The 18,870-nt window shown below is 32.2% G+C and overlaps 1 protein-coding gene across 1 annotated transcript in view; it reads right to left on the bottom strand.

Moving 5' to 3' along the window:
* The window catches only part of LOC139514511 (plexin-B2-like), a 77,456-nt gene extending 59,870 nt beyond the window's left edge, over positions 1 to 17,586 (bottom strand). Inside the window, exons 1-3 of the mRNA XM_071303869.1 lie at positions 17,535 to 17,586; positions 17,108 to 17,216; positions 14,950 to 15,174 (exon numbers count right to left, since the gene is read on the bottom strand). Coding sequence (XP_071159970.1) covers positions 14,950 to 15,174; positions 17,108 to 17,162 — 280 coding nt within the window. The 5' untranslated portion in view covers positions 17,163 to 17,216; positions 17,535 to 17,586. The remainder of the gene's footprint in view (positions 1 to 14,949; positions 15,175 to 17,107; positions 17,217 to 17,534) is intronic.
* Between the last annotated feature and the right edge of the window lie 1,284 nt (positions 17,587 to 18,870).

Genomic DNA, 18,870 nt, shown 5'->3' with positions numbered 1-18,870 from the left:
AAAGATGTGTATAAAAAATCTCGAAGCATAAAGAAATCTGACATGTTGAAACACATGAAACACATAGTACCTAGGCTTAGTAACTGGGAAGAAGTATTTGAATTGATAGACAATCAAGTGGAAGAAAAAAAACCAATACTTAATGGAAAAGAAGTGAAGACCACAATTTATACATTACGGAAGAAAAAGGAAACCCCTTATCTATTACAAACGTCAAGTTCTGTTGCAGCATTATTGTTTACTTACAGGACAGTTGAATATAGATAAATAACTGAAGAACATGAAAATTCAAGAACAGAATTCCTTCATAATCTTCCGAAAAATATTGCACCCCTTATAGAAAATTACATACTTGAGCAGGTAAAAAATGAACTAGATATCTCTTCTCAGCAAGGCAATGTTTCATACAGATATTTCTGCTGAATTTAGGACTTTTTTTCAAGACGATGATTCACATTTACTTATAAATGAAGCTTTGGCGATACAGAAACATATAGAGAATAACTCACTAAATGACGAAAGTATGAAGAATAGCATCCAAACTCCTAAAATTCAAGACAAAAGAACAATTGAAGATGAAGAATTTATCAAGATGTCAGCGCTTCAAACTGACAGAAAAGTTAAAAAAATGGGAATTAATTAGTTTGTCAGAGTTTAAAACTATATTCAAAAGTATTGAAGAAATAAGAAAACATTTCTACAGAGTTGAAACTCAAGTTTGTATGATATCAATTACTGATTTCTTAAAGGCTCAATACATTAGGTTCGCTGTTTTGTGGACAAAATATAAACTATCAGACTTGATGTTCAACCTTGTATAAATCAACCTGAAGTCCTTATGACAAGACCAAGATCAATAAAAAAAAACTGTCTTGCTTAAAAACTCTTTGCTTGATGTCTATTTCTAAGTTTTCAAAGGACGTTTTGAATATTGTCTATGCAGAACACATTTATCCCACTGAAGAACTGAAATGGAGAAATTACATGCCGTTTGCTCAATCTTCACATTTTGAAGGATTGAATACAAACATTCAATGGTATTCTAAACCAGAATGCGTTTCGAATCGTTTTATGCATCTTTACAGTTTATTGGACTGTCATCATCTATTAATAAATGCCAGAATAAAATGTTGCAGCACTGAAATCTTGGATGCAGGCATACATAGTAATGCTTAGTCAAAGAATGCAAGGCAAACATTTAAAGATGGAAAAGAAATCATTAGTAGTGCACTCGTTGACGATCTTATAGAACAACAGAGAAATGTTTAAGCTCAAAAAAACATTCTCTAACGAATTGAGACAGCAATGACAGAAAATGGAGATTAAGAGGAAGCCAATTTTTTCGTAAACTTATCAGAGAATGGTACCAAGCTGAAGATGAACATGGAATTGCAGCTTTAGAACGGTGTGCAAGCCGAATTAACTTACGAAATTGGCTTATGGACAAGATTGATATTGGCAAATTCCCCCCTCCAGGGCGACATGTGAAAGGGATTCCTATAGTGATGTTTGAAGGTTAAATGACTAATATTGAGAGAAGAATTCAGCTTTTCCCGTTCATTAAGAGTGGAGCATACAATGTACGAGCTCTTGTCAGGCTTGCATCGGAAAATTTCTTTGGTCGGTTTCAGGATTAAGACCCAAAAGGAAGCGGTGTATTGAGACCTGACGATTTTCAACTGCTATCAGTACAGCATGTGAACTGACACAAGCCAGATTTGTCCCAAATAGATACTTGTAATTTGAAATGTTTATTTTGTCTGTACATAGAAAAACTTCATCAAAGATACCAGTATCAGGCTATAAATTTGGTATGCTGCCAACCGACGTTTCGTTTACGAAACGCTTAATGTTTAATAAGTGTATTTCAGTAAAATTCATTAAGTAATCTTAAAACAGAACATATTGACCTATAAATGAAATAACAGAAGGTACCTGGCAAGTGTAACAAAGCACCCGACCCTCTATTGTTTTGTGTACTATTGTTTGTCTGGTGATATTTTATTTTACAGCCATGCTGTTATCAGTTTATTTTCTACTTAGAAGAAGCTTTTTTTCTCTCTGTTATTTAAATCAAATATAATGTACAGATACAAAATTCAATCAGATATAACAGGTACAAAATGTATACTTTAAATATTTAAAAAATAATGTTTTTCTTATTGTATTTCATATTAATTTCATGGTATTTTACATGAATACAAGTCGTGCAAAAGTATATCCAGTAAAAGAGTTGCAGACGAACTCAGAACTTCTAGATACTCGCAACTACGTTACACTCAATCAAGTGAATAGGTTAATACAAGGTATACATGTATTATTGAAATTTTTATTTTCAAAATGGCACCAGTTTACAGTTTAATTCATTAATTTGGGTCATTCAAATTATTCAAATAGCAATTCAGGACCATTACTCATGACCGAAAACAACATTACAAAGGGTCAATATTACACTTTACTTTAATGTTATTAGTTGCCTCATATAACACGTAAAACGATTGACAGCTGAATGGAAACGACATAAAGTGCAATTTTTAAACCATAAAATAGTAATTGTATATTTGCACTTTTCGAAAAGAAATTATATTGGTGTGTTGCTTAGACTTGATGGCAACTATCAATATGGAGTCACGGTAAAATTAAAAGTGAGTACTGGCATTTTCTCAAGTTTCAATTTGTGTTGCAGAGATCACATGTTCGACTTATCTGAACGTGGCGAAAGGAAACACCCAAAGAGAAAGTCGGAGAAATAAGCAGACCAGGTATGCCAAGCAGAGGTATAAAGCCAGTAAGGGATCACTATCGCTGTGATAAAACGAAGATACTTCCTCATGTAAGAATGGGACTTTCTGTGAATGAAATCAACCAAAAACCATTTCACTTCCTTTTGATTTTGTTACCACTGTGAATGATGTTATTAAATTATTACCATTATTTAAAAAAAACAATTCTGATTTTTAATATTCAATAGTAAGAATAATTTAATGACAGTTAACAATTACAATTTAAGATTTTATTTCAGCATTATATCCTCTATAATATAAATAAAAAAAAGCCAACAAACATGTCATTAGTGCATTTATTAATGTAACGGTAAACATAAAATAAAGTATAAATAATAACAAATGAATCATCAACAACCGGTAAAAAACTGAATGATGTTAGTTCATATTATGATATGCTAGTAACAAACTGTTGCAACACAACTATAAACTTACTCATAATTTTATTAAAAGAGGCAGTTCTTTTAAAAAAAATTGACATTTTTAATCCGTAATTTGAATTAATCAAACAAGTGAGGAATATTTTATAAACGAAGAATTTCCATTAGTAACTGGTGTCCGATTAGATGTGAAAAAATATAAGATTTTAAATTGTATTTACTTGGAATAAATTTTAGAATTTCGCTATTAATCTTGTTGAGCAGATAATTTTTAATTTAGTTGTGTTTATAAAAATCAAGTTGAAATGTCAAAAATATAATGATTGGTAAAAAGAGTATATCTGAAAAATGTATTTTCTAAATAGTTAGATTGATTTTTTTTATATTATACAAACATTGTGATTCAATAGACGGTAAAACTTTAATCCGATAAAAAAAAAAGGTAAATGTTTTGTGAAAGGTTTGAGTCGTAATATATGTTATATTATTACTGCCTATTCCTTTGCTTGTAATATGCTATAATTTTTTGTATTGTATATATGTAAAATGATATATTGTATAATAAATAAAAAATATAGAAAAATATAGAACAAAGTCTAAAAGAAGACTTCAATATCAAATTGAAAAATAAACAAAATTTTTCAAATTACTATGACCAATTCTGAAGAGTTACAAGGTAACGATTTTCAAGTAATTACAGCTAATTTCCTATTGCATGTAGAACAAAACTTTTGTTAGCTTGCTTGCTTTGTTTGTATATTGTACAATCACTAAGATAACACCCAATTAAATTTAAATATGATATAAACAGGTTAAACTATGCCTATATAAATTGTTTAAGGTGTCAATCTTATTAACAAAGCTTGTATAAACAATTATGCAAACAAAGCAAGCAAGCCAACCAAAGTTTTACTTTGAAATGTTGTGTTTTTGGTGTTATTTCATGTCTAGGAGCTGGATGTTTAATATCCATGTGGCGTGTCAAATCTCTTTTGTAGTTGCTTGAAAATTGACAAACGTTGCATTTAAACTCATTATGATTTTCGATCTCCACTTCAATCGTTACAAGCGATTCATCAATTCCTTCTATTTCAAAAGAGTCATCCATGGTCAATTTCTGAAAATTGAAAGAAACGAAACATTATGTTCATTGCATGGTTTTGTGTTATGAAATCAAATAGGTAGTTATGTTGTTTTGCGTTTCAAGAAGATTTGAATTTATGAAATAAAATCCATCTTTGAAGTTTCAATAATCTTGATTGACATCTAGGTATTAAATTAGGTGCACTATACACTCCTGTTTACATGTTAAACGTTTGTTCATTGTTGAAGGCCATACAGTGACCTATAGCTATTAAGTTCTGTGTCAGTTATTCTCTTACGAAGAGTTGTCGCATTGACAATTATACCACATCTTCTATTTTATGTATCGCCTGTACATACTGAACATGCAAGTTCCCAACGCCTTATACCATATATGAAGACCATATACAACAAATAATGAGGTGTTTATTAGAAGGAAAACTCCAGCATGGAGATGTTATGTTAAGAGCTGTAGATGTAAAGTCCAGCGTTAGAGATGTAAATCAAGTCCCAGAATAGAATTTAAAGGGTTTTTCTAGGGGCCCGCCATTCCCTATTTTGTGGTCTAAATTTGGTTGACTATATAGGGAAATCACTGGAGCATGACTGGAGCGGATCCCCTCTTAAACACTTATGAAAATTTATGGATCCGCCACTGAGTGCAGCGCTACATAAATAAAAAGTCCAGCGATGAAGATACCAAAAAAAAAAACGCCAGTGCTATAGTTGTAACTGTAGCTATATAAAACGTTAAACGCTGGAGATGTGAATTTTGGCACTGTAGATTTCAATAAAGCGTTGTAGAGGTAAAGTCCAGCGGTGTAATGTCCTGCATTGAACATAGTCCAGTGCTGAAGATATAAACTCGATCGCTTCAGATCTGAAGTATAAAGTTGTAGATATATAAACAGTATAACGCTGGAAATGTGAAGTTTGCCGCTGTCAATGTCAATTCAAGCGATGTAAATTTAAAGCACAATACTTTGATATATATTTAGCGCTTAACGCTAATACATTATATAGACTAATCTAAAGCGCTGAAAAGGAGAAAGAGACATACTCGCGTTTTAAACTTAAAAAAGTAACATTTTCAATTTTATTCCATTTAGATTCTAATAATTAAGTGATGCATTTATGATATTTATCTCATACAAAAAAAAGTTCTGGTTTTGAAGTCAAGCGTCATAAATCATCAGCTCAAGCGCTCGGGTTGTAACAAATCCAGTGGTCGACTTTATATTTACAGCGCACGACTTTGGATCATAATCGCTAGATTTTAAACCTTTAACAATGGATGGATTTGAAATCTGCAGCGCTGGACTTAAAATCAAAGGCTCTGAATTTTTATATCTCCAGCGCTTGATTTCAAAAACCACCCTCAGTAGAAAGCAATCCCAGAATTATTGGGATCGAAATAAAATACCATGTTTAAAGTTAATAAGGGAGGGGGTATTTTTTTCTTCATTACGATGGGTTGTCTGTTTACTTTTTATCGATAAATTTTGGAACAAGTCTATTTATCTTATTATGAAAAATGGAACTCCAAATTGATTTATGCTTTTACATGCTTGTATCATCATAAAATCGTTAAAAAAAGAATAAACAATGCCATAGCAGGTCGAACAAACCACGCTATAAATTGCAGGATTAAAAAACGAAGTTTTAACAAATAAGTTCATTTTATGTTTTCTCCATTAATAATCAAACAAATTCCAAAATGTATCTTGCGTTTGTATTTGCCAGCTAGCTTGTTAATAATAATATATATTTTACGTGTGTGTCAGTGCACAATTCTGTTAATGTAAATGATCAGGACGTATCGATTACTTCTTACTTTGGAGTCAATTTAATAAATATATAGAGAAGTTTAACAGGTCGATGTATAGATTTATAAATATCGTATTGACTATAAAATGTAATCTGAGGTTTTATTTTAAATATATTTGATTTAGTACGGCGGCTTTGTGAAAAATTATGCACATCCTGCTACAAGCATGAAATTTGAGATAGACCTTCCTCAACTATTTCTCTTTCATTTCAGATAGGGAGGCATTTGAAAAAAATGTCTCATTTCCGGTAAAATTCAAAATGGCGGACATCATACTTAGATTAGCCCAATATCGAAGGCTAGTATGTGAAAAGGTTTTATTAACATGCTACTCTCATAATATTTAGTACAAACCTTTGTTATGTACTACTTTTGGATATATGATATAGATGAGATGTCTTCAACAACCCTACTTCCGGTAAAATCAAACATGGTGGACATTGTACTAAAATAAGATTATTTTTAGGGAGGGTAATTGAAATGTGTTTTAAAGTATTGCTACTATCATTATATTGTGCAGAAACCTTTCTTTGGTGCTTCTCATGGATACAATGTATAAGACATATGTCTTTAAAACGCTTACTTCCGGTGATATTCAATATGTCGGACATAGAATATTGATAATTTTTCATTTTAGTATTCAACTTTTTTCAAAATGTAAAGAAAATGTGTTTTTTAGCTGGTCATTAAACTTTTGGCTTTAAGTCATCCTAAAAAAAAAGCACTAATTCTATTCAGCTTTATATGTTTAAATACAAAGTTAACACTTCCGGTAAAAAAAAAATGATATGGCGTAAATTACAAAGATGAGTCCTTAATCCAAATCTTTAATGTACAGTGTTGGATAGATTGATTAAAACAAAATAAAATCACTAAAGTTCTTAAACATCTTTAGAATGACTAATCTAAGGCCGCAAATACATGTTTATTCACAATCGGAGACCCTATTTTCCAAATTTACAAAGATCGTAGTTGTCCAAAAAGGGTTACCATGAATCATATTTTTGTCATCGCCATTCATAAGCAATGGACTAGTTAGCATAGGAACCAATACCAAGCTTGTCACTCATTCGCACCTGCCATGGTATATTGAACGTTTTACTTGCTGAAAAGACTAGACCGAGTCGTAGGAATAGCCTCAATAAGTATTTCCTCTTCAAAAACAAATGTTTTCTTGCTTCGTTAACCCCATCTGATAAGTTTGTACGATCTTACAACATCTGATAAGTTTGTTCGATCTTACAACAAAACAACGTATCATTCTATCAATGACATTGTCAAATCCATATCTGGTGATGTTGGCTGATCAATCATCATTCTAAAAGATAGAGTCATATATTTAAACACCATCCATGTCACCAACGCAGTTCCTTTTCCAGGAAACGTGTAATCTCTCAATGCCTAGTGTATTGAAAGGTCATGGATAGATATATATCTGAAGCTTTTCCCACTTCCAAATGCAAGCCAAAAGTCGTCTGGCCCTATGTCACTGAAAAGCGAAACAGCAATGACAGCAACATCAGTATCGACTGTTTGAGTCATAACTCAGTTAGGTCTGTGTTTCACTGCATCAGACACATGCATCTTGATTCAAGTGTCAGCCTTTTCATGTGAACATTTGCTATTGCGAATAAAAACTTAAAAATTCTTTCTTATTGTCGTCATCTCTCAGAAAACTTTGCCAATTTTGAGTATTTTGTTTGGACTCGTCTGTGTATTCCCTTTCCCCTAAATGTAGCTCTTAAAAAATGCTCAGGATATTCTATATTATCAACCTCGAGATGTATTTCAAGTTATCACCATGTTCACATCAAGAGGCTGACAATAAAATAGTGCATGTATCTGATGCAATGAAAGACGAACTTGTACTAGTCATGATCCGAATAGTCATTACTGATGATACTGTCATTACTGTTTAGCTATTCCATGACAGGGTTAGACGAACCATGGATTGTGTTTAGGAGGGCAAAAAGCTTTGGATAAATATATATCAATGACCTTTCAAATGTACCTGGCAATGAGTGATTACACACACTTATTGTGATCCATATCTTTACCGATTGTGATATGGTTCTCTGATTGCTTGAAAAGAAAGACCTGTGTGGGAGACATTGATGGCATTTGAAGATGTGACTTTATCTTAAAGAATGATGATGGATCAGCCTAAATCACCGAGGTTTAACTGTAAGATCAAACAAACTTATCAAATGGGGTTAACATGGTTAACGAATAAAAAAAATAACTATTTGCGCAAAGGGAAGGCTAATTGAGGGTATTCCCTCAACTTGGTCTAGTCTTTTCCAGCATGTAGTATACTAAGGCAGGTGTTTAGGGGGACGGGCTTTGAATTGGCTCTTTTGCTACCCAGTTCAGGCGCTAATGGATGGCGAAGGGACACAGAGGATCACTTTTAAATAACTCTTTCTAAGGCCTCATTATTTTTTCAGAAGCTTGTTCATTATGGATCCGGATGTACTGGGGAATGCGATTCAATGCCAAAAAATGCTACATCCTAAGCATCAGAAACAAAAGCCATAACATCGACAGCTTAAATTGACACATACTACAACAAATCAAACATAACCCGTACTTAGGCCTACAAATTTCGGAAGACCTCAAATGGACCACCCCATATTACACTTGGCAAAGAAAGCAAAATCAACACTATGCTTTCAAAGAGGATACTTGAAATACTGCCAACAAGATTGCAAAAACAGTTTCATCTCGCTTGTGATTAACGATGGAATATGGAGCCATAGTATGGGACCCCTACACGGTAACAAACATAACTCAGCTAGAAAGGATTCAACGTCTAGCGGCAAGATTGATCACCATAGATTACAAGTCAAGAGAGGACAAGACCTCCAGACAATTGACAAAAGAAGAACAAGCTAGAAGTTGGTATTTGTGTACAAAGTGGTTTGCAGGCTGATTCCCGCTATTGAACCAGACGAATTTCTCAAAAAAGCATGTCCTAAAAGAAACATAACTGCCAAGAAGTTTGAAGAATACCACGCAACAAATATAGTGGAAAAACACTCTAAGTGTTTTGACATTCCACTAAGCAAAACACCACAATACTCAAACTCATTCTTTGTAAAGACAGTGATCGCGTCAAATCAGCTAGACGACACTGTAGTGCGCGAATCAAACGTAAAGAGCGTCAAATCTGCTCTTACGCCTCGTCAATAAATCGGCGGCGCTTTCTCAAACCGTTATATTAAAGCCAGAATTGGTATTGACAACATATTCATACAGATACAGATACAGAGGATGTCGCGGTCGTTGATAATGTAGAAAATCGGGTCTCCCATGCACTGCTTTGTTTGCATGTGGTGGTGACTGTGAATAAACATGTATTTTTAGCAAAATAGTAGTAGTTGGAAAAATGTTTTAAGTACTTCAGTAATTTTATTTTGTTGTAATCAATCTATCTAAAACTCTAAATCAAAGATATGGATTGATGACTCATTTTTGGAATTTTGGATTCTCAATGCTCTTCAACTTTGTATTTATTTGGCTTTATAAATATTTTGATATGAGCGTCACTGATGAGTCTTATGTAGACGAAACGCGCGTCTGGCGCACTTAATTATAATCCTGTTACTTTTGATAACTATTTACACCACTGGGTCGATGCCACTGCTGGTGGACGTTTCGTCCACGGGGGTATCACTAGCCCAGTAGTCAACACTTCGATGTTTACATGAATATCAATAATGTTGTCTTTTTTTTTTTATAAATTTCCTGTTTACAAAACATTGAATTTTTCGAAAAACTAAGGATTTCCCTATCCCAGGCATAGATTACCTTAGCCGTATTTGGCACAACTTTTTGGAATTGTGGATGCTCTTCAACTTTGTACTTGTTTGGCTCTATAAATATTTTGATATGAGCGTCACTGATGAGTCTTATGTAGACGAAACGCGCGTCTGGCGTACTTAATTATAATCCTGGTACTTTTGATAACTATTTTGAAATTTACGCCATATTGTTTTTTTTTTTTTTTTACCGGAAGTGTTATTTAAAAATTAACAGTATAAAATTAGTGGTTTTGAGGATAACTAGAAGCCAATAGTTTAATGACAAACAAAAACAAATCAAAAAGAAATTCTTTACATTTTGAAAAAAGTTGAATATTAACATAGAACATTGATATTTCAATGTCCGCCATTTTGAATATTACCGAAAGTAAGGTTTTTAAGAGATAAGTCGTATACATTGTATCCATGAGAAGCACAAAAGAAAGGTTTCTGCACAATGTAATAATAGTAGCAATACATTTAAACACATTTCAATTACCCTCCATAAAAATAAGCTTATTTTAGTACTATGTCCGCCATGTTGGATTTCACCGGAAGTAGGGTTTATGAAGACATCTTACCTATATCATGTATCCAAAAGTAGTATATAACAAAGGTTTGTACCAAATATTATGTTAGTAGCATGAAATAACACCTTTTCGCATAAAAGCCTTCAATATAGGGCTGATTAAAGTTTGATGTCCGCCATTTTGGATTTTACCGGAAGTAAGACATTTTTTTCAAATGCCTTCCTATCTGAAATTAAAGAGTAATAGTTGAGGAAGGTCTATGCCAAAATTCATGCTTGTAGCAGGATGTGCACAATTCGTCTGAAATATGCTTGAAGCCGCCGGACTAATTTGTTAATATTCTTTTTCTATATACATTTGTACTAAAATCGAGGTTTCTCGTGAATACTGTAGCCAAAATCATTACTCTGCTCCCAAGCGACATTACAGAACTGTTCCAAGTGATAATACAGTCGAAAGTTGTTAACCGACAAACGATCGTACAGTGAAAAATATTTAGTGACTTGTGTTTTCATAGATTTAGAAATATGTGCTAGTGTAAACATGGTGAAGTTGAATATGATGAAAACATATAATAATTCTTATTACACAACTTTAAGTTTTGTTAAAAGAAACCTTTTAAAGTCAGATTTTCAGACAATCATTTGTATAATTTGGGTCGAAGCTCTTACTTTTATTCCATTTTCACCCCCTGTTTTCTTGCCTTCAGAATATTTTCTGACCCCTGGAATGTTTGAATATCATTCACAGATGCAATCGTTTTCTCATAAGCATTAAAAGTGAGCCCAGAGATAGTACTGATATGACACTTACCTTCTCCGTAGCTGAAAAACTCTCGAATGTCGGAGCCCCGCTTGACCAAAACATTAAAAAAAAACCGTACAGTTCCGTTCCCACACTGTGATAAATATAAAAACTTAATCTATAATGGCATGGGTATAATGGCATTCTTGTACCGTTTGACTATAATGCAACAGATTTTATTGCTCAAATAAACGTAGGTCATTCCATAATTATCCAGCGTTTACATTGGTTGAAAAATGTGTTGCATCATCAATGTCATCATAATCTATATCCGATAAAACAAACAAAATGTCCTTAAACGGATTTGTGCATAGGGAATCTTTTTGTCATATAGTCTTGCAATCTTTTCATTGGTTTCAGAGTGTATTGCATTAGCAATGTCATCATAATCCGATTAAACAAACTAGTCCTTAAACGGACTTGTGTTTAGGGATGAACATCCTTATTTGGTTATATAATTTTAGAGCTTTTCCATTGGTCAAAATATGTGACATACATTAAACGTTCTATTCGGATCATTTCACACTACATTTAGTGTGAGGAAATATATTCTGGTAGACGCCATTATAGGCATTTTAGGTCCACTACTTTTATGACTTTATCATCTATTTCTGATTGTTTCCCCCACCTTTTCACACATGTGCAAGCTAGAAAGTAGACTCCACGAGTTAAGTTCCCAGAAAAGAATGCAACCCATTAAAATAACTCAATTAGATCATCACAGACTGTGACAGATATAAAATCAACAGAATTATTGATTTTTGCTCGACCAATCTGAATTGGTCTGAAATTTACTTGATAATACTCGACTATAGTCTGAACCATACTTAAAAGTCTGAACTTGTACTCGACCTTAACTCGACCAGTACTTAACCACTTTAAACGCGTCTGAACCATGCTCGACCTAGTCTGAACCATGCTCGACCTAAACTGAACCATACTCTACCTAGCCTGAAACATACTCGACCTAGTCTGAACCATACTCGACCTATATTTTGTATGTTTTTAGAGTATTTAATCAATTTAGGAACGATTTTTAACAACAGCTTTTCCCCCTGGCTAGACATTTGAACAACAATTTGAATTTAAAAATGTATTCAATTTAGCATTTAAAATTTCAACATAAACATAACATAACTTCAATACCATATTTTTCAACACTCACAATTATATCTATCTTAACCTTAAAGGGGCACTAGCTGTCAAATTTATGTTCACTGCTTTGACTCAAATTCTCATATTTTATTTATAACAATGTAAAACATTTATCCAAACTATCAAAAGTCTAAAGTGAACAATTTACAGAGCATAGGGTCAATAATATGTAGTTTCGTTTCGTGTGTATTTTAGTCTAGACTCCATCTTATTAACTATCGAGTTGACCTCAGATGACCTTAAAAGTGATGTAAACATAAATATAGATTTAAAAAGATTAAGCCAACACGTGCAATTGCATTCTTTTAGGTCTGTTTAATTTTATCTTATAGGTTAAAAATATATGTTTCTCATCGATTTTACCTGTAGAAGAAATATTTTTTGTTGTTCCAATCAGTCATCAAATGATTTACCTTTGTTTCACTTTCAATGTTGACATTCTGTTCCTTTAAATAACCAGTACACGTACAATGCATGCGTTTTCCATCTCTAGTAAAGGGGTTAAATGAGGTCGCGCAAGTGATTCATTAACAATGTTATTTAGCTTAATTTGACAAAATTGAACCATTGAGCTGCTAACAGAGAAATATTATTTCACTATTTCACTTTCATTATTACTTGAAGAAAAAACAAATCATACTTTAGATTTTTTATATATCGCGTAGCTAGTGTCCCTTTAAAATAAAAATAAAACAAGCTGAAAAAATTATCTCAAAACTGAATTGTGACTAATATTTTCAATGTTATTCAATTGTTTCGTTTCATGGATAGTGTATGGTTCCTGGACAATTTTCATCATTCAAACTTAAGCCTAGTATAATCTTATGGTGTCAGTTGAGTTAAGTTAATAATGCTGTGAACATTTTATTTTGGTAAAATAGTGTATAAAGCAAATTAATGAATTTAAAAAAATTGACACCTTTGTTTTGTAAAACCAGGAATTCAATATAATCATGATTTTAGAACTTCCAAAGCAATCCTTGGTAACCTTTTCAAAGAAGAAATATGTTCCAAAGTCGTAGTAAAAAATATTTATTTCAATCAGATTAAAATATTTTCTGTCAAAATTAATGACATGGCATACAAGAGGCAATTTTATAAGGTTTAATAACCTAAGTACACGTGTGTTTCACAGGTAAAAAGAAAACCATTTTTTTTTCTTAAACTCGTGTATTTCTTGAATATATCAAGTGAATTCAAGGCTTTGCGATTTATGTTTAACAGGATGCTGCAATTTTGGATGAATGTTATCTATTAGAGTTTAATACTCCCCGACCAGGTGTGATCTGTTTAAGGAGTATTCCCAAAGCAGGATGTATTAATTTAATCTATACCACTTATCTGAGGAACAATTTTATTAATTTCTATAGTTTTTTTTTTTATTCTTTTTTTTAATTTGATATATATTATATATAATAAATCCCAAATTATAATGACAGTCTTATTAGATGTATTTCTGATATAAGGTTAAACAATTTTAATAAGTGATTTTGCTGACTGTATATTTTTTTTACCCCGTTAGAAAGATAATTATATAACTACAATAATTCATGAAACTTTTGTGTAGTTTTTATAATTAATTAGGAAAATTAAGATTAAGAATAAAAAAATAACACACACATGCGCATGCCACACTCTTAGTATAGGTGTGGTTTTTTTGGTAAAAGAAATTCTTTTTTTAACAAAACTCTAAAACTTTAAAATCAATATAATAAGAATTTTTGTATAAAATATGTTTTAATAGTTAAAATTAGAAAAAAAAGTACAGGTTATTTGGTCAAGTATGGTTCAGACTGTTCGAGTATTGTTCAGATCTTTGGTCGAGTAGTGTTTAGACTATAAAAAAAGGTCGAGTACAGGTCGAGAACGCGTTTAAACTGTTTTAGACTGGTTGAGTAATAGTTCAATGGCAAATATAAGTCTTAAGTTCAAATCTGTACAGTCGAGTCTGGTTAAGACTTGGGTTGAGTAATGTCGATTAAAATTCAGACCGATTCAGACTGGTCGAGTAAAAATCAGTACAGACGAGTACAGATATAGGCCATTTCAGACTTTTAATGGTTTGTAGTGTATGCTTACACCATAACTTTTTGTGTGTGTCCTATTTATTCATCTCTCAAATTTTCGATATATACTGAACTGACAATTTTAAAAGCAAGTCGGTTAATGTTCTGAAATTAAACATTATGTATTAAAGAAAGGCTGTGACGATTTTCGTGCGTATCTGAAGATCTTTTTGTACTAATGTGATGGGAATGTGACCATGGTAACCTCATGTAGTTTTGTATTATCATAATTGCACACTGTTTGTTTTAATAACCAGTATCTCATATGTTTTTTTTTGTAAACGTTTAGGTTTGAATCAAAATACTTTTTTGATAGTGTGACTTTGATAAAAATTAACTTCAGTTCATGTATATACGATTTTAAGAGTTGTAGTATCGGTAATAATGGCGGCATACCATTATTACCGGGTCTTCTAATATTTGACATACATAAATAAAAAAAAAATGTTCAGTGAGAACATTGCTTTATTTAAAAGTGAATTAAATAAGTTATTATGTAATAATTGTGTTTACTTACATTCTTTTCTGTAGTATATTGTTATGTCAGTGATGTATGCTGTTTTGAAAGAAAAGTTAAACATCCACCATGCATTGATATTAGACGGATAAGTTTTTGTGTGTGAACAATATGGTTCATTAGAATCGAACTTATTTGATATTGGTGGATTTACAGCATATTCCGCTTTACTATTAGCTGAAAAGGTAGAGCTTTGCGTCGCATTGCCAAACGGAGTAAGGTTTTCTGTAAAAAGAAAACAAAAATGCAAAATAAAGACCCAACTAAACATCGGTGTGAATATTATTTTTAAACCATCAAAACTGTGGTGGTGTTGTGATTGCATAATTTAGGCATCTTACTTCCTTTTCTTCTTTTTATATACAACGACAAATGTTCACCTTTTCTGTATTGTTTTGTTTTATATTTGATTTTTTATATTTTACTGACACATTATGATCATTTATAACGTCTATCGGATTATTTCCTTTTATGAATAAACTCATCATAGATACCAGGACTAAATTTAGTATATACAGAAAGACATCACAATCATAAAAAAAAATACGAAACGGGCCAGATAATGTCCGCCTCAGGGTGCTGGATATTTTGATGTGTTAAAGATCCATTGGTGTCCTTTGGCTGTGTACTGCTCTTTGGGGTTGTTGTCTCTTTGATACATTTTTAATTTAAACTGAAGTTAGAGCTAAAAATATTTAACGAAAACAGGGGATAAACACTATCTCGAGATAGAAACATGAAACAGGAGGCCGGAATGTCGAATATAATCTTAATATTTTCCATATAAAATCTGCGTTTGATTATATATGTCTGATCATTATTAGCATACCATTTCTGTAGAGGAGTAGGTCTAGTAAGACCCCTTTTTGGCCCCAAAATATACAAATGTAGCAGTTTTACAAAATTGTTAAAATGTAAACTTTTAGTTATTTATTGGTAAGTAGAATGCTTCTGCTACATAAATATCAGCTGTTTTTAACAATACAATGCACAAATATGGGGTACTAGCATCATTAAGTCATGCTAAATTACTGAAATCTTGAAAATTTTAGCATTTTCTTTAAAATTTAGACAGTTTCCGTCTTAAATGAAAGTGGCCGCATTTGTGTCAAATTTTAATATTGAAATGTAAGTTGTATTTGATGATAATGCATAAAATAAATAAAGATTGAGGATGAACACGCATGCGGCCACTTTCATTTTGGACAAAAAAAAACATTTGAAAAGTGACATTTTTGGCATATTTGATAGATTTGTCATACGTAAGCTTGAATCGCACCATTTGTAATGACTAAGTTAGTTAAAATCTTTCGAATAAACTAATTGAATCAACTGAAATAGACACTTAAGTGTTTTAAAAGTGTTCGAAATCTTTCGTCAGATGGAACTGAGATTTGAAGCCAAAATCGGCCCTTACCGGACCTACTCCTTTGGTGACTATTAAATCAACGGAGTAAACTGAATTTTGAAAATGGGTCTATGATATACAAAAATAAAGCGCCACGTCGTCTATTAGCTATTGTGTCCATTTTCCTCACCATTTAAAAAAACAAATGTTTTGCTCTTTATCTAAAGAAACATGGTGTAACCCTTATAGATTTGATGAAGTTTACAACTGTCCTGTATATGAAAAGGGAATGTCGATTCTGTTAAAGTGAACCGCTTGTTGGGAGAGTTGTCTGATTGGCAAGCATACCACATCTTCTTTTTTATATTAACATTAATTTTGCTTCAAAACTTAACGTATCAAACCTTTTTTTTTTTTATTTGGAAGAATAGTTTTACGACTGTCATACAAGTGAGAGGTTAGGCTAGCTATAAAATCACTGTTAATCCACCATTATCTACTTAAGAAAATGCCTGTACCAAGTCAGAAATGTGACAGTTGTACATGTTTAAGATTTAAATATGTTTGTGATTTTACGTTTTATCTGGTTGTCATTTTGGTAACACGTCTTGTGCAAGTTATGTCAGTTCTTATACAGGGAAAATTCTATACAGTATTTCACTTATGTGTGAATATAAAAATAAGTTAAATACAGATGTACCTTTGATTTTTTTCAAAACTTTTATATTTTGATACACTTCACTGGCACTTAAAATATTAGTAAAACTGCTAGTACTTTTGATATAGAAAGAACACTCTGTGGTGACTTACGTTGTGCTGTAACAGTCAACACAGCAGTTGTGAGAATAATCAACTTTAATATCATATTAGCTGTTTCCACATCGTAGTAAACATCTCCTTTATATTTTCATGTTTTATTCTAAAACACAAAACGAGAAATGTGAAAAAATATATAAACATGTGTAGTTATGTACGCACAAAGAAGGAAGGAGTTCGTTAATACATGTAGTTAATGAGACGAAAGAGTGAATAAACTTGAATTATAATACATTAATGGAATAAACAAGATAAACAATATATAATGAATTATTATACCTTGTCAAAGATGTTTATAAAAACGTAAATATGTACATTTTTCACATTCCCAAAAATGTTTTAAAGGCGTTATAAATTTATACCATACAACAACATAACAATAAAAATCGAATTTGGAATTTACAAAAGAAAAATAACATACCTTGCCTCACTAATACCTTCCATTAATAGAGTGTATACAAAAAATCAAACAGGAAGTGTTTCTCCTCTTTAAATGTAAAAATGTAATTCAACCTTATATTTTAACTGAGACCGGAAAAATAAATAATAATTGTACACCCCATGTATTGTGATTTTACGCATTTTATCATATTTGATTACCGTACAGCTATGCTTCTTGGGTATTTATTGTATTTGATGTCAACAGACGTATTTGTGTATCCTAGTAAAAGTTTGTGTGTTTACAAAGGGAGAGGGTAGGAATACAGGTGGTAGATTATTGAAAAATACATATATTAATTACATCATATAAAGAATTTTTTCTATAAACAAAATACATAATATTGTTACAAACGTAATTTTGCGAATAAAACAAAATCCCTACAAAAGAGGTTGGTAATTACAATATGTTTAAATGTGACGGCATGGTAATTATGTCATCATCCTTTGCGACAGACAAAACATAAATGAAGCTGATCTAAAAGATAATACCATCTTACATTCTACTTGCAATCAGAGGCGGATTTAGGTGGTGGAAGGGTGCCTAGATCCCCTTATGGAGCTACATTGATGGTTAATTCAGACTTTTTACTTGTTCCACTTAAAGCGCTGTCTTGTTTGGTGCCCCCGGTCCAATCCTTTTTTTTTTCTAAATCATGGATCCGCATCTGGTCATTTTACATCATGTACTGTGTTACAACCCTATATAAAGCTGGCGATGAAAGACATAGCTCGACTAACGAAGCTTTATGTTTATAAAGCTTAGATGTTCGAGTGGTCTAGTGCACTTGACACAGTGCAGGCAGTGTTGCCACGATGTCACAGAAGCAGGGGTAAGAATCCCGTTGTACCTACACACTGTCTTGTAAATGTAACAGTGTTTTCATATCGTCCATCACAAAGGAAAATGGCTGCTATGTTAAAATTACTCATTTGAATGTCGCTGCGGGTACATACACTTACCAAAGTTTGTTCGTAAAATGGTCGAAAATCTGAATTGAAGCTAAAATCGTTGTTGTTCGCTCTTTTTATTTTCTAATAAACTTTAATACTAAAATGTATGAATCAAGATACCCTACATCCATGAAAACACAATCATTTGACACAATATACTAAAATATATATTGATCAAAGTTTTATTTAACAACATTCTTTCGATTAATACAATTGAGAATGGAAATGGGGAATGTGCCAAAGAGACAACAACCCGACCGTAGAAAAAAACAACAGCAGAAGGTCACCAACAGGTCTTCAATGTGGCAAGAAATTCCCGCACCCGGAGGCGTCCTTCAGCTGGCCCCTAAACAAATATATACTAG

The sequence above is a fragment of the Mytilus edulis genome, chromosome 1 (genome assembly GCF_963676685.1).
Source record: "Mytilus edulis chromosome 1, xbMytEdul2.2, whole genome shotgun sequence".
In the NCBI taxonomy this organism is placed as follows: domain Eukaryota; kingdom Metazoa; phylum Mollusca; class Bivalvia; order Mytilida; family Mytilidae; genus Mytilus; species Mytilus edulis.
The sequence above is the reverse complement of the archived record's forward strand: the minus strand, read 5'-3'. Positions and strand labels throughout refer to the sequence as shown.